Here is a 19,510-nt window from a genome sequence, read left to right as displayed (position 1 = left end):
ATATTGCATGCTTATGAAATCAATTTCTATCTTTCATATTATTGTTCTAATTAGAATATTTGTTTGGCAGTTCAATTTCAAATGCAATGAAGAGGTTTTTGTCTCCAATATCATCCAAGTTACCATAATCAAGTTAATATTCATGTGGAAGAAAATTTGATCCGATTGGAAGAGAATCAACCTTCTTTTAAAAGATAAAGGAAGGAGTAGATTTGAATTATTTACCGGTAGATCCAAAGAAAAGAATACCCATTTTGGCATATCATTCAGATGAACGTGATGAGATTATATGAGCACATATCAAAGAGGACCTCATCAACCATGAATTTCCAAGTTTTCTCAAAGAGATATTTACGAATTAAAGAGTCGTTTTAGTTATAAATTGTTCAAAAATATCATGATTATTAGAGTATAGTGTGATTGAAGATGCAACTTATTGTTTATGTTATTATTTATTTCAAGATGAAGCATTCATCACAGTGGAGGCGGAACATTTTCAAGTATAGGATTTGTCACGCCCTGAGCCTACACTCTTGACGCGCGGGACTGACACTCAAGAACCATTTCTAGCTCCGAGCGAACCCTGAGCCTGACTTAACTTATAGCGGAAGACTTAAATAACAAGAAACACTCTCAAAGGAACACTCATGTCTTAAAGAAATATTAAACTAGTCAAAATGACAACTCAAGTCTTATAACGTATACCACTGAAAACAAAAAGACTAAATATAACTACTCGTCTATGAAGCCTCTAAAATAACGAGGGATGTCGGGACAAGACCCGCGATCATCCTAACAGCTCAAATGCTAAAACAATGTAAAAGGAATCCTCAGGAAAGTAAGGAGGCTCACCAACTGACTCTGAGTGCTCAACGAGACGCTGTATGGTGATCCTGATTACATGTATCTGCATCATAAAATGATGCATGCCAAATGACATCAGTACATTGAATGTACGACAATGTGAGGGGAAAAATAACATGCCATAAGCTTGAAAGGGTTCTGAAAGAACACTTACCTTAGCTTTACTCAACTCATGAATACTCAACTCAAATGCGAAGTAAAAACAACAATAAATGTGCAATTTATACAATCATTTAAAATAGTAAATGACAACTCAATGTATTAAAGAAATAAAATAACAACTTAATCCATATATAAAATAATATAATACCGTGAGAGTTTCTCTAACCCAAACCATCACTATGAGCTAAAGTGATGATATAGTGTATCGCCCTGTTGCCAGAACTATCCTATACCTTGTCGTGATATAGAACGCCTCAACTAAGAGGATCCACTAGTCTATGCTAAAAATAACTAAGTTATCATCTAAAAAGTATGATTCTTTCTAGCCATTATGGCTACATGGTTTATGGAGACTTGAGTTATTATGAACTCGTCCCCATATCGGTGCTCAATACTACTCCAAAATATACTCAACTCATATGTTTGTAAAAGCAAAACTCTTTCTGTGATTTGAGGTAATTACTCAAAAAAAAAAAAACTAGCTTAAAAGCTCTCTTGGAAATAAATGTTTCCTTTCTTGTTTAAATATAAAAATATTTCAACTCTTGGAAATACTTAGTTCCCATATAATCTTTTGAAGAAATGACCTTTACTCTTACTCTTTACTCAACTCAAAATTCAAGCCTTAAAACAAGGTTAAAACGTTTGTAAAAGACTTTTGGAAAACTCCATGAATTTTTCTTGACTTGATTCTTAACTTTCCTTGAATTGAATTATGGATTCAAGGTTCATGATCTCATGTTTATTGAAGATTTCATGATGTTTAGGCATACATCATAGTGCAGAAAACTTAGGTACGTCGCTAGGGAACTAGTACAAATTTAAGTGAGAAAGGATGAAAAACCTGGCGTCCTAAAGCTCCGAACGACATGGGGCGCCAGAGGGTGAAGTGTAGAACCTGGGTTGAGGTGCTCTGACTGGCTTGGCGCCCCTAAGCCTAATTTCAGAACCTAATCAAAATTCTGCTTGAGAGTCGTGGCTCCCCAACCCCCTCTCCAGAAAATCCTGAATTTCTTCTTCGTTCTTCAACTCTAAGCCCTGTAAATTCACTTGGTTCTTTTCCCAAACACTTAGATTCGAATACCTTACCAATATACGTAAGAATCTACTTAAAACAACACTTAATTTCATGAATCAAACTCAAGAACTTCTCAACGACTTCAACAAACAAAATCACACAAAAAAACTTAAACAATTTCATCAAGAACCCATAATCTTTCTTTCAAGAACAAAATTTCACGGAATTGAATCATAGTTGGCGCGTGGGTGAACTAACCCAACACTATGAGATCTCACATACCTTGTAGGATTGAATCCTTGGCAAAATCCACAATCACAAAAATTGATTTACACGTATTGGGACAAATAGAATTAGTGAACATTGGAGCAAGGATACTTGACATAGTCCTACTCAATTATTGCATGTATGTATGAGGATCAACGTATATACTTTTTTTGGACGATCATGTTCTTCAAGTATCAAAAAGTTTTAAGTTTGAGCTATGAAAATAGAAATTGATTACGCACCCGTTCAATTAGCTTATTCCAACATCAGATGGATAAACAACAAAAAAAAATATATCAGATTTGGATGCATTGGATATTTATCTTGTCATTTTGTAATTTTTCTGTTTTATTTTATGTCCTTTATTTGCTTATGAGTTTATCATGGGTAGCCATGCAAAACCCTAAAGAAAGTTTTGAGTTATGCATAATTTCATGACTTTTTCCATGTGGGAATATTTGTATGGGGATTGGGGTGTTTGTCATCAACCTAAGATCAAAATTGTAAGAAAAAATGTAAAAGCAAAATGTAGGATCTTTTATTTTATATTGTTTATTCTCATTATTGCTTAGTTTGTCATTAGTTCATTTAGTGTCCAACTATTTTATACAAAAAATATTTTTTATGTATTATTGACAAGAGAGTTATTCGGATGGTAGTAGGGGTGGGCATAAACACCGAAAAACTGAACCGAACCGAAATTTTTCAGAATTTCGGTTTTCGGTTCGGTATTCGATTTATTTTTTTGTATTTTCGGTATTTCGGTTCGATTTTCGGTATATATTACTTTGAAATTCGGTATTTCGGTTTAAACCGAAATATTATATTATAATTTATAAATTATATTATATTTAATAATTATTAATATTAAATAATTTTTTTTAAAAAAATAAGAAACCTAATAGCTAATACCCTATCATTTTGACACTTTCTAGTTTTCTAGTTTCTACAGCCTCACTAGTCACTCCTCATCCTATCCTCTTCATCAATTCAAAACTTCAACTCTTCTTCCTCTTCTTTTCTCCTCTTCCTCTTCTACTCTAGCCGCCGTCCATCGTCCACCAGCAGCAGCGCCACCAGCCGCCGTCCAGCAGCAGCTGCCAGCGCGACAGCAGCAGCCAGCGCGATAGCCAGCAGCCAGCGCGACAGCAGCAGCCAGCCAGACGCCGGCGACAACAGCCCACTAAACAGGTCCATTAAAAAATCGAAATAAAAAATCGAACCGAATTAATAAAAACCATACCGAATTAACAAAAACTGAACCGAACCAAAATATTTCGATTCAGTATTCGATACGCAATTTACAAAAATTGAAAACCGAAAAAACTGAAAAAAAACTCGAACCGAACCGAAATACCGAATGCCCACCCCTAGATGGTAGGCACCCTCACTTCTGACCCAAAGGTTGGGGGAACTCCCTTTTTACTTAATTATTCTCCCCAGTTCATTTAATTACTACATGTTTGCTAATTACGATTAGTAGCGAGGAGAAAGGCGAGCGAGATTGGGTGAGGGGGGCGAGAGAGGGGAGAGAGTGGACAAATGTGAATTGCATATGTATATCTGTCAAAATAATTGTATATATGTAACTAATATACATATTTATTTGTGAATTGGGAGAGGGAGAAGATTGGCGAGCGAGATTGAGAGAAGGCAAATAGTGGAATGAGACAAACTATATAGATATCTATCAGATAAATTGTATATATGTTATCACAGTTGGTCATATGGTACTATACACTTTCGATCATGTCAAGGTTAGTACATGTATGTTACGCCTTTTGTTTCGATATATTTGTACGATTTTAACTTTTCACAAAAGTTAACAAAGTAAAAAATATTTGTATATGTATATATGTCAAATCGTATATGTATATTTTTCAAAATAATTGTATATATGTGACTAATATACACATGTATTTGTATATTTGGTGAGCGAAATTGGGAAAGGGTGGAGATTGGTGAGCGAGATTGAAAAAGAAAGGAGAGAGACGAGCGAGAGAGGGCAGAGGATATATATATATATATATATATATATATATATATATATATATATATATATATCGGATAAATTGTATATATGTTATCACAGTTGGTCATATGGTACTATACACTTCCAATGTCGAGATTAGTACATGTATGTTCCCTTTCATTTCAATTCATACTTTGACAAAAAAATTAACAAAGTATGGAAGATTTTTAAATCATGTTTTGAACTAAAAGTATATAGAGTATATCCAAATGACATTTAATTTTATGATTTTAAACATGTCATATAGAATATTGGACTTAAAAGAGTTACCAAAAAAGAGAAAAATATTCTTTTAAAAACAGGCTAAAAACATAAATATAGCATTAACTAAATATAACATGTAATTTGGCTTATATTCAAAATTACAAATTTCACTTCTTAAAAAGACTTATCCGTAAATATCATTTGAATGACCTGATAAGGTAAACATTTCTTTAAACATGGCCTAATAGAACAACTAATTCAGCATTGTTAATGCCATATAGATACTATGTGTTCTTCTGTGAGCCAAAGTGCACGGTATGTTCACGGCTTAACAGAGCGGAGCTACCGCTGCGGAAGATAGGTCAATTGAACGTGTCGGAAAATTATACTGTGTATATAGGTCAAACATTATCCTTTTATACATATATATTATATATTGAAATTTGCTTCTTCACTTGCTGCAAGACTAACAAAGCTATTTCTTTTTGTGAGAAACTGTTTATATGTTTACAACAACTAAACAACACATCGTGTGTAATCCCACAAGTGAAGTCTATGGAGGGTAGAGTGTACCGTACACAGATAAATGGAGAGGTTATTTCTGAAAGACGCTCTCAGCTCAGGTACAACAAATCAAAGTAGTTATGTAAATGAAAATACGGGATTAATGAAAACATGTCTAATTAATAAGGAAAAGAGCAAAAGAACACTAACAACAACGAAATAATGTGGTAACTAAAACATAATAGACTATAGATGCATATGGTAACAGACACCTTCATCAGCACAAATAGTATTTTTTTCCTTTCAACAAAGTGAAATTCCAGAATTTGATTCTGTTTATGTCAAGAACCTTACATATCATTCACATTCTCGTTAACGATACATCTCTGCCTTCATCATCACAAATCGAAATCACAGTACCATATTTGCTTGTTAAGTGGATCAACAACATTGACAAATGAAACTTAAAGCCAATTTATAGTTCTCTTTTTTTTCTCTTTCTTTTGAAGTTTGTGAATCTGCTCAATTCAGCTGTTCATTAGTTCTTATTGTGTGGACACTGTTTGCCAATATGTTTTCGATATGATTTCCAAATGCAAAAACTTGAACTCGTATTGAAATTCAAGATAGTGAAGTCTTAAAAAGCTTCACTTACATTGATTGATTGTCACTTGTGTGTTGTTGATCTCTTTGTCACTTGTGAATACCACTGCTAGAGAAGGACCTCTTCAAACAAATTGGCACTTTTTGCAACGAACGACCAAAGGAAGAACACTTCATCGCTTCATATAACCTCGAGTTTCTGTTTCCTCTCTTTGCAGCTGCATCAGAATTTTCAGCCTTCCCTTCAGCAAGTTGATCCTTCGAATTAGAACACCCTTCACCGCTATAATCCAAAGTCATTTGACTCATAGCACGACGAACCACTATAACAGCTGATGGATCCATTGAAACTGACCTCATTTCTGTATGCATTACGTTGTTTGCTTTACCTCGATGCTCAGCTAAATCACTACATATTCGCAACCCTTTTCCCTTTGGCTTTTCATCAACAACATGATGAATTTTCTCCAAAAATCCCACAATTTCCCCTTCTTCATTCGACAGCGCAACAATATTTTCATCTCGTACACTCATTTCACCATTTCCCCCCTCATCCAACTCTTGACTTTCCACATGATTCACCTCATCACCACTAGAACCATCCACATCAGTTGAAAAAACTTCCACATTGTTTATCCCTAATGCAGCATTTAAATCAGACACAATAGGAGCACGACAAACCGGGCAATTCATATGTGAACTTAACCAAGTATCAATACAAGTCACATGAAAAGCATGACTACATTTAGGCAACAACCTAAGACTCTCATTTTCTTCAAATTCACTCAAACAAACAGAACAATCAATCCCATCAATCAAATAATCAATCTTTATATACTTAAACTCGGGTATCGACTCAATCACAGATCTTGGTAGTCCAATTGTATGTACATACCAAATTGGATGATCCATATCTGACTCATCAACAAAACCATCATCATTTCCACTCAAATTAGCATCACTTCTCCTCATATTCATGTTGTACTTCTTAAGAGTAATCATATAACAAATGAACACAAACATTGCCCCAAGAACACAAAGCAAAATAACAAAAAAATAAGGCATAGGATGATTTTCACTTCTAATGGGACTAGAAGGAGGAGGAAAAAATTCACCAATCCTACATTCTTTAGGACAACGTTCTGGAGAACAATTCAAACAAATAGCCATTTCATCTTTAATTACAACTACCATCTTCCTATTATACCAAGCCATCAAGAGTGAAAATCAGTACACTGAAACTAAACTACCCTTAAAAAATTTCAAGAAATTTTTTCAAGAAATCAAGAAAAATAACCCCTTTTTGAAAAATTTCAAGAAAATCTTCCTAGAAATCAAGAAAAATAACCCCTTTTAGAAATTTTTCAAGAAACCAAGACCCCTTTTATAGTATTTTTTTTTCCAAAAACAACAGAGACAACAACAGAGGAAGATGAAAAAATGAGTAGAGTGAAACTAAAAAGTACCTCAAAAAAACAGAAATTTCAAGAAAATGTATCAAGAAATCAAGAAAATTATAACCCCTTTTTGTGATTTTCTCAGTTAAAGCCACGTATGAGCTGTTTAAAGTAAGATAAATTTTTGGGTCTTTTTTGTGTTTGTTAGTTTTTTTTTAAAAAAAATTAAGAGAAGAATTTGCAAAGATTTAAAAGATTTGTGGTGGATTTGTGAGAGTCAAGAAATGTTTCCCGTACTATGTTGCGTTAAAAATGATGTCGTGGAGTTTTACATCACGTAATTAAAGGATTAAGGAGACTAATTAATTGTTATTGTTGTTATGGATAAAGCTTTTTTTTTTGTTTGTATGAAAAAGAAAAACTGATTAGGATTTTTGTTTATTATCTTTTAGCTAAAAGTAAATATGGCTATCGTTATATTATATTATATTATATTGATTTGGTGTAAATTGTGTTATTATTTTAATATTTTTTTTAATTTTATTTTTATTTATTATTTAATAATTTTATCTTAATTCTTATGTTACCTTTTTCGTGGTAGCTCTACCTTGTATCTTAATTTTCTTGTCGATTTATTATTCAAATTATGACGGAGAACGATATAGTTTATCCAAATGTTGTATTCATTAAGATCCAATATAATATGAAGCAATAAAATATAATACATTATAATACGATATATAAACAACAGGTAACTACTATCGAACAAACTGTAAGAGTTAACACAGTGAAATTAAATTTAAGTGAGTATTAATAAGGTAGGAGAATTAAATTAATTAATCAGTGACATATAAGTACTAGTTGTTGCAAGGGCTCAACCTACCTACAAGTTCGAATTTTACAAAATTTAATAATTTTGATTCAAATTTTATATTTATTTTAAGAAATTTATCGTGAATCTATTTCAAAAACATAAGATCTTGATCTCATAATTTTAAGATCTAGATCCATCTTGTTGGGGAATTTAAAAGTTGTTTGCCTTTGTTTTTATGTGTTGATTAAGTCGTTATTTTGATTTGTTTTGCGACAAAGAATATGTATTATATCTTTTATATTTTGAAATAATTAAAATTTTAAAATTTTCATTCAACTAACTAATTATATGTTTTTATAACTGCACACATCATGGTAGAATTAGTATTAGAAATTTTGAATAAAAGGATCGAAATTCACTGCTGGGAAAGAAGAAAAAAACAAAGTGATATCAAGAGCTCTACATATATATGAGACATTTTTGGTCTAAGAGGTAAGTTATACAGACATACAATTATTTCTAAATTGTATTTGATCATAAATTGCCAAAATCGATTAGTAATATGCATATGACAAAAAATTTTTAAAACTTTTATATTGAATCGAATTCTATTAGATAAGTTAAAATAGAAAAGTGTTGCACCAAGCAACAAATCATCGATGATTAAACTAGAGAAGGGCTCATCATAAATTTCACCTTAAATCGATAAATTTCACATCAAAATGAGAAGGAAATTAGTTATGGGTAAATATAAGAACATTTATTATTCAATTATAGACGCTTTCTTTTGAGTTATAATTTGAGGAGCATTCAAAGTTGTGAGGCTTAAAAAACTTTAAAAGATTAAAATTATATCGATGAATCATTTGGTAGGAAGTAAGTTATTTAAAGATTAATATTTATATCATGGAATAATTTATCCTACCATGCATATGAAATAACTTATCCATCACTATGATATAAATGATGGAATAAATTATTACAAACACGACAACTAAACAAAATATTCAAAATTTATCCCAAAACTATATTTTAATCTTAAAACTATTTATTTATATTCCTTACGCCGACCAAACGACCCTCAGTGTTACAACCTAAATTATGAGCAGCATGGGAGATGCTCTATGGCCAACATGACTATTCAATCAAAACTTCAAAAAAAAAAATGGCATTCTCATTAGTGTGTATATCTCTTTGTATACACTTGACTTTTGGTCCATCACAAACAATAATAATACCTACTAAAGGGTAGGTCAACTAAATGTAGAAATTAGTGTTTATGTGGTGAATTGAGCTTGTAAAATTATCTTAATTAAACACATTCTCCAATAATTGATTAATGAACAAACTCCCACTATTATTTTTATTTGTTTAATTTAACTTTCAAATATTTTTTAAAATAATAGTTGATATGAATATTTTATTATGATATTCACATTATTTGATATTTAGTATTAGATCTTATAAAAAATATAGAGAATAAATAATTAATTTAAAAAGTAAAACATGATTATTTATTTATTTGGTGTCTTTTTGTTATGTTAAAAGTGACAAATAATGAAAATTCATTTTTTGAATAGTGGATAAGTAAAAGTGAATCGAGAAGATACCGTCTTTTAGTTTTTTTTCTCAATTAACATAACAAACTTTCCTTAGTTTATTTCAAAAAGAATGTCAAAGTTTTATATTTAGTAATAATTCAAGTTTAAAATCTATTTTTGTATACTTAATAAGATGAATTTATTATTACACAAATTTCTAAAAGCTATCTGAACGACATATTTCAAAATTTTTATTTTTCAAATAAAATACTTTATACCTAATTAAACAGTCATACAAATTAAAACCGGTGAAATAGTAATTTGGCTTTTATTGGAGGGGTGGCAGTGGGCGGTGTGGTGTGTAGTGTTAGACTGTGCATTGGAAGGGCCAATTATTCAATTTTTAAAGATATTCAAACTTATTTTGTTAATTTTAATTTTAGCTTTTCATACAATGAAGGGAAAAGGAATGTGACATACAAGGGTCCAATTAACATTTTAAAAGTCAATTATTTGTACTTCACATACTTGATTCTTTTGTGTGATTCTAAGAGTAACATAAATTAAAACGAGATTTAGGGTGAATTTGGCATGGATAAAAATATCTTAAATATCTTTTTTCATATTTAATTGATAAAAAGAATAAATTTTTTCATATTTTGCAACACATCTCACCTTCATTTTCACCTTGTAAGATTTTTTTAAAAAGTAACTTATCTTCGTACCAAGCGAACACACCCTTAGTTAGGTGGTGCACATTTTCAGTATCTACATATCAAATTCCTATAATGGACTATGACGACTTTCCAGTCAAAGAAAAAATAATTAAAAAATGCATTTAAAAATAGAATATTGGCCCTACCTGCACCGACTACTGTGATCACCATTCAATGAATTAATGCCAAAATATTACTAGTAAAAGAAAACAAATTCTTTCTACTATAGATATCACAATATATGCTCTAAAATAACAATTGGTCAAGAATGTGTTCTGCAGAAGCCCATTTCATCACTTAAAATAACCAGTTATTCATTTAGTAAGTTGACCTATTATTTGTGATAAACCAAAGGCCAAGTGTATATATATAGGGAAATACCATTTTTAAGTTCTGGAAATAAATAAATAAATAAAAGGTGTGGCATGGGGTGAATGATGGCAATATATGTGGCAATGTTCTTAGTTCTTTTTAATAGTTTTTATAAGAATTATTTTCTTCGAAAATACGAAATCCGAGTAAAATGACCATGGAAGCAAACTAGGTAAAGTAAAGATAGACATTTAGAAAAACAAAAGAAGTAGATGACTTTGATGGCTAATAACTAAAAGTTGAGTGACAATTCCAAGAACAATCAAAGTATTCTTTGAGGCAACTAGCTTATCAATGAAAGAAAGTTAAAAGAGTAAAAAATTGTGAACACATAATTACACAAGTGTCTATATAAACATACTTAAAGGGGTAATATTTAGATGGTTCTAAAAGAGTTAAAAGTTGTGAACACATAATTACACAAGTGTCTATATAAACATCATACTTAAAGGGGTAATATTTAGATGGTTTTACTATTGTATATACTACTACATTCATTTGTTTAGATGTAATTCAAAGTTCCAGAAATATATACACAAGCAGAATATTTACAGAGTTTTAGTTTTTTGCACCTCACATAATGGCCTGGTGAAGAGACCTCAGATGGTTATAGCAATCGTCGCTGCTGCTGAAGAATACCAAACAAACCCAGCAAACATGTTTTCCACACTTGCACTCGATATGATTGCAGCCATCTATCTTCTCTATCGTGAACCCGCAAACAGGACATTTCTTCACATTCTCTTTCCCCTTGGCCCATTCCTCTAGAGAGAAATCCGGGTTGTCCTTGAACTCCTTGTACTTCTCGCATGAGATGTAGGGGTGATACTCCAGGTGGCAACTCGTACACGTCTCCACATAGCATGCGCCACAGATAAAAGGTGCACCAGCTTCTCCTGATTCAGTAACATGATAAACTGAAGGGCAGTCAGGGGAGGGGCAAAACCGGTAGAGACCCCCACTTGCTGCTACAAATGCCCCTAAAGAAGCCCTGAAAAGTTCCTCCAACTTATCATTCGACAACAGAGACCTCAAATCAGAAACCAGAATATGTGCCCCACAACCTTTATGCATACAGCATAGAGGGAAACCTTCCCGGCTTCTGATTGCAGACTCGCACTGCTCCAGCAAGCACGACCGACAGAAGGTGTGGGTACAACCTTCAAGTCTGTAAGCATCCTCCAGTTCACACAAGCAAATGGGGCAGTCCGTCTCATTGTCCATCATTATACTTGGAAGACCACTGTGAGCAATTTCGGAAATTATCTCCTCAACTTTTTGCTTCATGTCTTTGGTACCTTTGACAGAGATGCAATGACGCTTTGTGTTCAGAGAGAATTCTGCATCGGGCACCTTTAGTTTGAGACCACTAAGATCTGGTCCAAAACTCTGAACAACTCTTTTCATCAGGTCAAGAGGCAAAAGTCCTCCACGAAGATGCACTTCAAGTTGCTTGCTTTCATGTAGTGCCAGAAGGGAGTTAACAAACTTCCGCTCAGCCATATCAATCTTGTCGGAGGAACCAAAGATTCTCACAGAAAGGCTATGCCTGTCAAAAAGAATATAGGTTCCTGTTTCTTGCTGAACCATCTTCATGATATTATTCCCTTCCCTAGAAAATAGAAGTTGAACAACAGTTGGAGAAATTCCCACATGATCCACAATCTTGCCTTTCATCAGTTGCTCCAATGGCCTTCTCAGTTCTGCCACAATCTTTGTAGCACTTGCAGATATTTTAACCCTAAAAGAACCATTCTCATTTCTCTCCAGATTGCACTCCACACCTGCAAAACAATCCCAAAGTCTTCTCAGCAGTCAAGTACCACCTGATCAACTTGTCTCCGAAATTTTTTACTGTTAAAAGTTAATTAAAAAATTGTTTTACTAAACCTTGTCTTATTATATCCCATATATTTCTGCAACACCAGAATGTAACAGGACAGAAATGTAGAGAGGGTAATCCGTAGAATGCAAGAATGTTTTTTCCCAATTACCGTTTTGAATTTGACCGGACAAAAGGTTATTTCTCCGTACAAGGCAAGTAATCATCAGATCAACATTAAATCTGGGAGATAATTTCATTCTGCTCTAGGAAATAAGGAAACAAAAAAGTGACAGCAGCAATTTAGATCAATGGAAGTAATGAGGTACACTAACTCTGTCACCTAAATTAAATACCATATAAGCCACTGCTCAATAGTTTATTTCCCATTTCGCCATGCCTTTTTAAAGAAGCAATTCAGCAAAGATGATCATTAATCAAATTAAAATTTTCAAAAAAAAAAAAACACAAAAAAGAAATATAACATGGAGAAGTTAAGATACCATTTCTTCGCTGGAGGCATGGGAGTAGAGAATCCAGCTGGTTCCTAATAACATGGTAAACAGGTGCAGGACAGGAAACAGAGCTGTGGAACTGTTGCTGACATCTTATCTTCTGCCAGGGAAGACATCCAGATAAAACCTTGCCATCAATATGCTCCAAAGCCTTAGCTGCTTCAAGATGAAGACTTCCATCAAACATGATAGACGCTCGCATGTAAGTATCCTTTGGTTCTGGTTGGAAGACCTGAACACGAATAGACTGGACAAAAGGTGCTTTTTTAGGCATGAAGGGGGAGATTTCTCTCCTAAGTGCTTCTTCACAAGCTGCAACTGGAGGATTTTCCACAGCACTTCCTCTCACAAAGAAAAAATCCAGAATTTTCCCATCTGTAGCTCCACTCAAAATCTCGAGTACCTCTGTCTCAGAATGATCCGTATTAAGTCCTGATATTACTATGCTGTCAGAGTACTTATTGCTTGGCTTTGAACGGATGGTGTTTCCACCTATCATTACGACAGAGAAATCTTTTACCATAAAGCCAACATCATTTGGCTCACATTTTACAATAGCTACACCATTACAGCATCTACGAGGCCAATTTACTCTAGTTCTGAGGACAGAGGAGAATTGCTTTTGATCATTACTAAATACACTCCTCGAAGGAACAACTTTTAGAAAGCCACCATTACATTCTACCTGATTCAACAACATAGCTTGTTTAGCAGCATCAGGGGAAAGAAATGTTACCCTGCCCCATCTGTTCTCCTCATTGTCGTGGCCAGTACCTGAGGACTTGTGCACTGCACAAATATCACTAGATGTGTTTCTCTCCAAAAACATCAGCAGTTCCTTATCATCAACTGCTTTTGTATTTGAATGAAATATGTCAACAGCCAAGATTCTCTTCTTAAGCTCCAAATGTTTAACAATTGCACCAGCTCCAAGGAGCGCAACTGAGGCCGATGCAGCCGATCCACCACTAAATAGGCCTTTTTCCAAGCATTCATTCTGCAACAACTTGCTTTCATATTCTAGTGCACCATTCACTTGACCTAAAACACTCTCCATATCACTGGATGAAGCATATAACAGAACCTCATTCTTACCAACATTAACTTGAATGCCAATCCTTTCATCCATATACTTAGTTCTAATGCGTGAAACAAGGTTATTGACACTACTGTTAGATTTTCCACAGAATCTTTTCAATAGCATGCTCCCAAAACCTGTCAAAACTTTCTTTTCCAGCTTTTGGGCATCCATCTCCAGAAAATTAAACAACGGGGAAGGACTAAGAGCAGAAAGAGAACTAAACTCAAATGCAGTAACACAGACCAAATACTCATTAGCTGCAGAAAGGATTTCACCGAACACTACCCAGGTTGGTCGTCGATCAAAATTTAACAACGAACAGGACGGATGTAGTTGGATGTACTTTTTACTGAGTGCAACCTCATAACCTAGTTGATCATATCCAGAATACATAGCAACATTCTCTGCAAATGAAGAAAGTATTATTCTTTTCAAAGTTTCATCATGCTCGGTATGCATCTGAGGATCCCAATGCCAGTAGCTTGCAACAATGATATTAAGTTCGCTCTTAAGGCATGCTTCCAGTTCTTGCACAGTCTCCTGGCATCTTCTCATGGATTTGGCATTGATGCTATTATCCCAACACCAGGAATTCTTTCCTTCCTTAGGCACAGCCTCCCATTCCTTGTAAACAGAAAGTAAAGTGAAGAGATCACCATTTGGATGGCAAAATTGCACCTTCAAGCAATCGGATTTTAGCTTGTCTCCTTCAGAACCAACCCTACAAAAGATGCTGCTGGAATTAGCCATAACAGCAGCAAGAACAACACCTTCTCTACTCAAACGTTGATTAAAACAACTGAGGATCAATTTGCCTAACCGAGGTTCAATACCCAACTTAATTATTTTGTGCCCTTCTATAGTTAATTCATAAGCAGAATCTTTTTTCCCAACAGCTCCTAACTGTACCAGATTTCTGGTGGCCATCTCAATAGCTTTAGGGCTAGGTGCGTCAACAAAATCAAAATCATGCACATTCTTAATGCCCAAGGCAAGAATCCTCAGCACTGCAACACCAAGATGAACCTTGCGAATTTCAGGTTCCTGATGATGAGACATACCTTCAAAATCACTTTCCGAGTACAGTCGATAACATCTTCCTGGTCCAGTTCTCCCAGCACGACCAGCCCGCTGCTTAGCTGAGCTCTGGCTGACATTGCATATCCTGAGAATACTCATGCAAGTGCCAGGCTCAAACCTGCTTTCTTTGACCATGCCAGAATCAACAACATATTTAACCCCTGGAATTGTCAATGATGTCTCAGCAACATTTGTGGTGAATATTACCTTTCTCTTTCCCGGATAGCTGAGAAAAACTCTATGCTGCTCTTCATGGGATAGTTTGCCATGTAAAGGTAAAGAAATAGCTGACAATGTTTGAAACTTCACACAAGCCCACTCAACTTCAATCTGAGAAGTCAAGAAAGCCAGAATTGTTCCCTCTCCCTCAGTTTCATGGATTTCGGTCACCATCTTGACAACATCATACACATAGGAGGAGATAGGGCCAACACCAAGACATCCACTGGATTCACAGGGAACATATTCAATATCAACCGGAAAAGTTCTACCAGCCACATGGAATGTTCCGCAGCCAAAGAAGTAATCCGCAAGCTGAGCTGCATCAGCTGTGGCAGACATAATAACAAGCCTCAGATCAAGCCTCTGAAGGAGAAGATTCTTTATCAATGCTAAAAGTAGATCAGTGTCTAGGCTTCTTTCATGTGCCTCATCAACTATGATACATGAAATCTTGGACAAACTCTTATCGACCATATAGTGCTGTAGAAGGCAATGATCCGTCATAAATACTACTTTTGAATCAAACTTATGACCAGATGAATATGACGGATAGCAGATGATCGAGTTATCTTCGTAACACCCTTCACTTTCCTGTTTCACCCTTTGTGCCAAAGAATTCGCAGCAAGTTTCCGAGGCTGAGTGCAAACTATAGACCCATTACCAGTTACCCCACAATCAGCTAGGAATTGAACCAATTGCGTACTTTTTCCTGATCCAGTCTCACCAATTAAGACAGTCACCTAATAGATACAACCGTCTAAATTATAATAGTAAATACAAAAGAAAAATAAAGAAAGAAGCTCAAACAATTTAACATAAATGACTGGTAAATAATTAATATTACACAAGTATGCTAGGAGCGATTGAAAGACCTTCGGAAATAGGCATTCAACAGTCTAAAATATCCCTCTTCACAAAGTCGATATAAATAAGGCATTTGTGAAATTAAGTGTTAGACTGGAAACAAGAATGAAGAGGGGAATAAAGAAAAATAAATACTTCTACAGAACCTGCAAACAGCAAATAACAACGATTCAACACAATTTCATAAATTTTCTTACTGAGTAATGTAACTACTTCACCTAATGTTCCAACCAAAATACTACAAAATCAACAATATCTTCATTTCAGCTCAAAATTTCCTATCAAAAAAATCACCAGAAAAAAGTTAAAGATAATTATTACTCCCTCCGGTCCATATTAAGTGGCGCTTTTAGCTTGGACACACCCCTTAAGAAATTTACACACTCCTAAAAAGTAAAAATCGCTTTTACTAACTTACCCTTAATTAAATAGTACCTATTTAAGACAGTTCCTAGGTAACATAAAAATTCACTTATCTAAACAGGGGTAAATTCGAAAGAAAACAATTCACTTATCTAAACAGGGGTAGATTTGAAAGGAAAAAATCCATACCTTCTTGATAATGTGAAACATTACTTATTTTAGACCGAAATGAAAAGGTACTATTAGAGACCTCCCCTCAGGTTTCTCTTTATAACACTGACCTCCCTCATGGTTTACAATATTACACTTAGCTAATTTATTTAGATTTTTATTGTAACGATTCCTCTACTATATTATTATAAATATTAAGAAATTAAATTTGACTAATTTAGCCTTGCTAGTATATTTTAAATTTAGTATATGTTTTTAGAATAAAAAATCTAAATGAATTGGCAATTCGGCTGGCTTCTTACTCTGGGAACGATGTTGCCTTCCACATTTTTCTTCCGGTGGAAACAGTGGAAAGAAAAACTGTTATAATGATGATGAAAGATCTAATGTTATTGAGAACAGAATTCCTTGGATTTGCTGGGCTCAGTTGTTCGCACAAAAAATTGTCTGAATTGGAGCTACAAAAGCGTATACTAATAATAAAGCCATTATGGTACCTAGTATGAACTTACTGGTTGGCGGTTGTATAGGGCTACCAATGCCGATATCTGTTACCACTGAAAACAATAACTTTTAAGTAAAATAAAAGGCTGCTGCTTCGGTTAGGGGCTTAGTGCTACCCCTTCTCACTGCTAACCTTTTCATCATTTCATGTGCAGAAAGTTGAAATATCCACCATGATGGTAGAAATTCTTCTCATATAGTACCGGCCTCTTCACAAAAATCAATTACTGGAGAGAAACCAACAAGAATGGGACATTCTGCATCTATGAATCCTCAGGCTTTTACTTTGCAGAGTAATGGAGAGGACATGCCCTCACACAAGGTATAGTTGCTCTAAGGCATCCTCTATGTCACAAGTTTGTGTATTCTCGTAAATGCAAGGGGTCGGGGAAGGGAGGGGAACGTTTGGTTGGTTTGCATACATGTCTGTTCTCCCCATACCCGGAAAAAACAAAAGTCCGACCTGGTGCCTGCACCAACTATGAGCCTGTTTGGATGGGCTTATAACTAATGGTTTATAAGTTAAAACCATAAGTTAGGATTTCCTTTTTTTTTAATGACAAACCATAAGTTAGGATTTCTAACTTCTGACTTTCGACTTATTATTTTTATTTTTGCTTACACTTTTATATTTCAACTGAACACTACAAAACTGCTTAAAAGCACCTAAAATAAGCCAATCCAAACAGGCTCTATGTTAATTTACCATAGTTATGGAACAGTTTAAGGATAAAAGTGAGGTAAGCACGCATATAAACCAACCATGGTTAACTGATAAAACTCATGCACAAAACACTTGTCATGCACTAATTATTTTGGCTAATGAACTACGGTGCAAGTATTCCTGCTCCTACTATTCAACACAGTGATAACGAGAAGATTTTAAGTTTTATACATATTCAACAGGGTAATAATGGAGCTACGTACACAAACAATGTAAAGATTCTTTTTACACAATGATTTTAAACTGCAAGTTAGTTATCACTTTTTACTTGGTTACCAACTAATGCTTATAAGGAGATTTACATGTAATCACCAACAAGTGACCTGATTGTCTAAACTCTAATGAGATTAAAAACACAAATAGATTGAGCACCTGTTGATAATGTATTTGCCTAAGTATCTGCTGCCGGAAAGCGAAAATTGGCAAGCCATCATCAAGCCTGCGACACTCCCTCATCATCAAACAATGAATTTTACTCCAATCAAACTCTGTCCCAATCTTAAACACCCTTGAACCACCCTCCTCTAAACTCGTCTCCTCCAACTGTTGAATAATACATTCAATTCCTCTTTTAAACTCCTCTATCCTCTTCCTTATCAAATCACTCTCCTTCTCAAGACCTTCCCTTTTCTTCAGAAACTCATTACACACCCTCAAATTATTCCTGTTCTTCAGTAATCTCGACAATTCACAAATTTCATCGCGCAACAATTCCAACTTCTTCTCCCACTTTTGTAACAGTTCACCCTCCACTAACAACCCTTTCAACTCCTCCAAAAATACCATTTTTACCCTACCTTTCAATTCATCCTCATCAGATGGAACCTCAACGTTTCGTTTAACCCATGGAGTAAACGAATGACTACCTGAAAGCCTCATTCTCCATAATTTCACAATCACTTCAAGCGTTTCGCTCCATTGATCATACAACAGTGACCCAGAAAGGAACCCTTTGCTAAAAACAAACGAACTACGAGGGGCAAACGGTAATTTCTCAATTAGATCATCTAATCCGTACCGGTTGATTCTCCGGTTACCATAACGCAGCTGGATTACGAAATTCGGCGACTTGTGCGAATGTCCCGGCGGTCGATCAAGCTCGTAACTCGAAGAATAAAAACCCGGACGACATGGCCTGTTACTTGACGATCGATAACAGTGCTGGTGATACATCGCCGGAGCCGGGAACCGGCGATTGTAGGAGGAAGAATCATGCATTTTACGGTAAAAGGGTTTACAGAGTACAGTCAGTGGAAAAAGTTTCTAGAGAACAGAAAAAGGAAGCATTAAAAAAAGAGGGTTTTGCAGTTGGCATTAGTTGAGTTGGAAACGAAACGACTTAAAAAATAAATAAATTGTGGGAACCTTAGTTTTCGATTTCAAATTAGTCCTACTTTAATATGAATATCGAATAATTTGACCGGAAAAGGACATATATATATTTATTACTTTTTGGGTGACGTATTTATATTAAAAAAGATGAGTATATTTATACCTCATCTTCTATCTAAAACATAATTATTTTTTTGACTTTTCGCTAACAAATTCATTAACTTAGAAAAGAATATATTCTAAAACTGTTTTTACTTCTAGAAGTACTACATAAAATGGTACGACTACAATGATACATAACATCTACATCTACATGGTTAGGAAATTGTTTGATGCT

General features: G+C 34.5%; 2 protein-coding genes across 2 annotated transcripts; both read right to left on the bottom strand.

Annotated features, from left to right (window-relative positions):
• Positions 1-5,211: 5,211 nt before the first annotated feature.
• LOC104646781 (RING-H2 finger protein ATL54-like) lies at positions 5,212-8,304 on the bottom strand. The gene has a single exon (XM_026030612.2). It carries the CDS (start codon positions 6,867-6,869, stop codon positions 5,745-5,747), a length of 1,125 nt encoding a protein of 374 aa, XP_025886397.1. The 5' UTR covers positions 6,870-8,304; the 3' UTR covers positions 5,212-5,744.
• Positions 8,305-10,829: 2,525 nt separating this feature from the next.
• Positions 10,830-19,250, bottom strand: LOC101247309 (ATP-dependent RNA helicase DEAH12, chloroplastic-like). Its single transcript, XM_004236656.5, has 3 exons — positions 18,214-19,250; positions 12,820-15,955; positions 10,830-12,278 (listed from the first exon to the last, which is right to left on the bottom strand). The coding sequence occupies exons 1-3, from the start codon at positions 19,057-19,059 to the stop codon at positions 11,068-11,070; spliced, it is 5,193 nt and encodes a 1,730-aa protein (XP_004236704.1). The 5' UTR covers positions 19,060-19,250; the 3' UTR covers positions 10,830-11,067.
• Positions 19,251-19,510: the final 260 nt, after the last annotated feature.

Source organism: Solanum lycopersicum, chromosome 4 (assembly GCF_036512215.1).
Source record: "Solanum lycopersicum chromosome 4, SLM_r2.1".
Classification (NCBI taxonomy): Eukaryota; Viridiplantae; Streptophyta; class Magnoliopsida; order Solanales; family Solanaceae; genus Solanum; species Solanum lycopersicum.
This window is presented reverse-complemented; position numbering and strand designations above follow the sequence as displayed.

Bases quoted from the DNA above. Each gene is read 5' to 3' on its own strand.
- LOC104646781 (XM_026030612.2), bottom strand. From the start codon at position 6,869: ATGGCTTGGTATAATAGGAAGATGGTAGTTGTAATTAAAGATGAAATG.
- LOC101247309 (XM_004236656.5), bottom strand. From the start codon at position 19,059: ATGCATGATTCTTCCTCCTACAATCGCCGGTTCCCGGCTCCGGCGATG. The intron at 15,956-18,213 runs GTGCTCAATCTA...TGTATCTATTAG, and splicing joins GGCAAATACATTATCAACAG to GTGACTGTCTTAATTGGTGA. The intron at 12,279-12,819 runs GTATCTTAACTT...ATTGTTTTGCAG, and splicing joins ATGCCTCCAGCGAAGAAATG to GTGTGGAGTGCAATCTGGAG.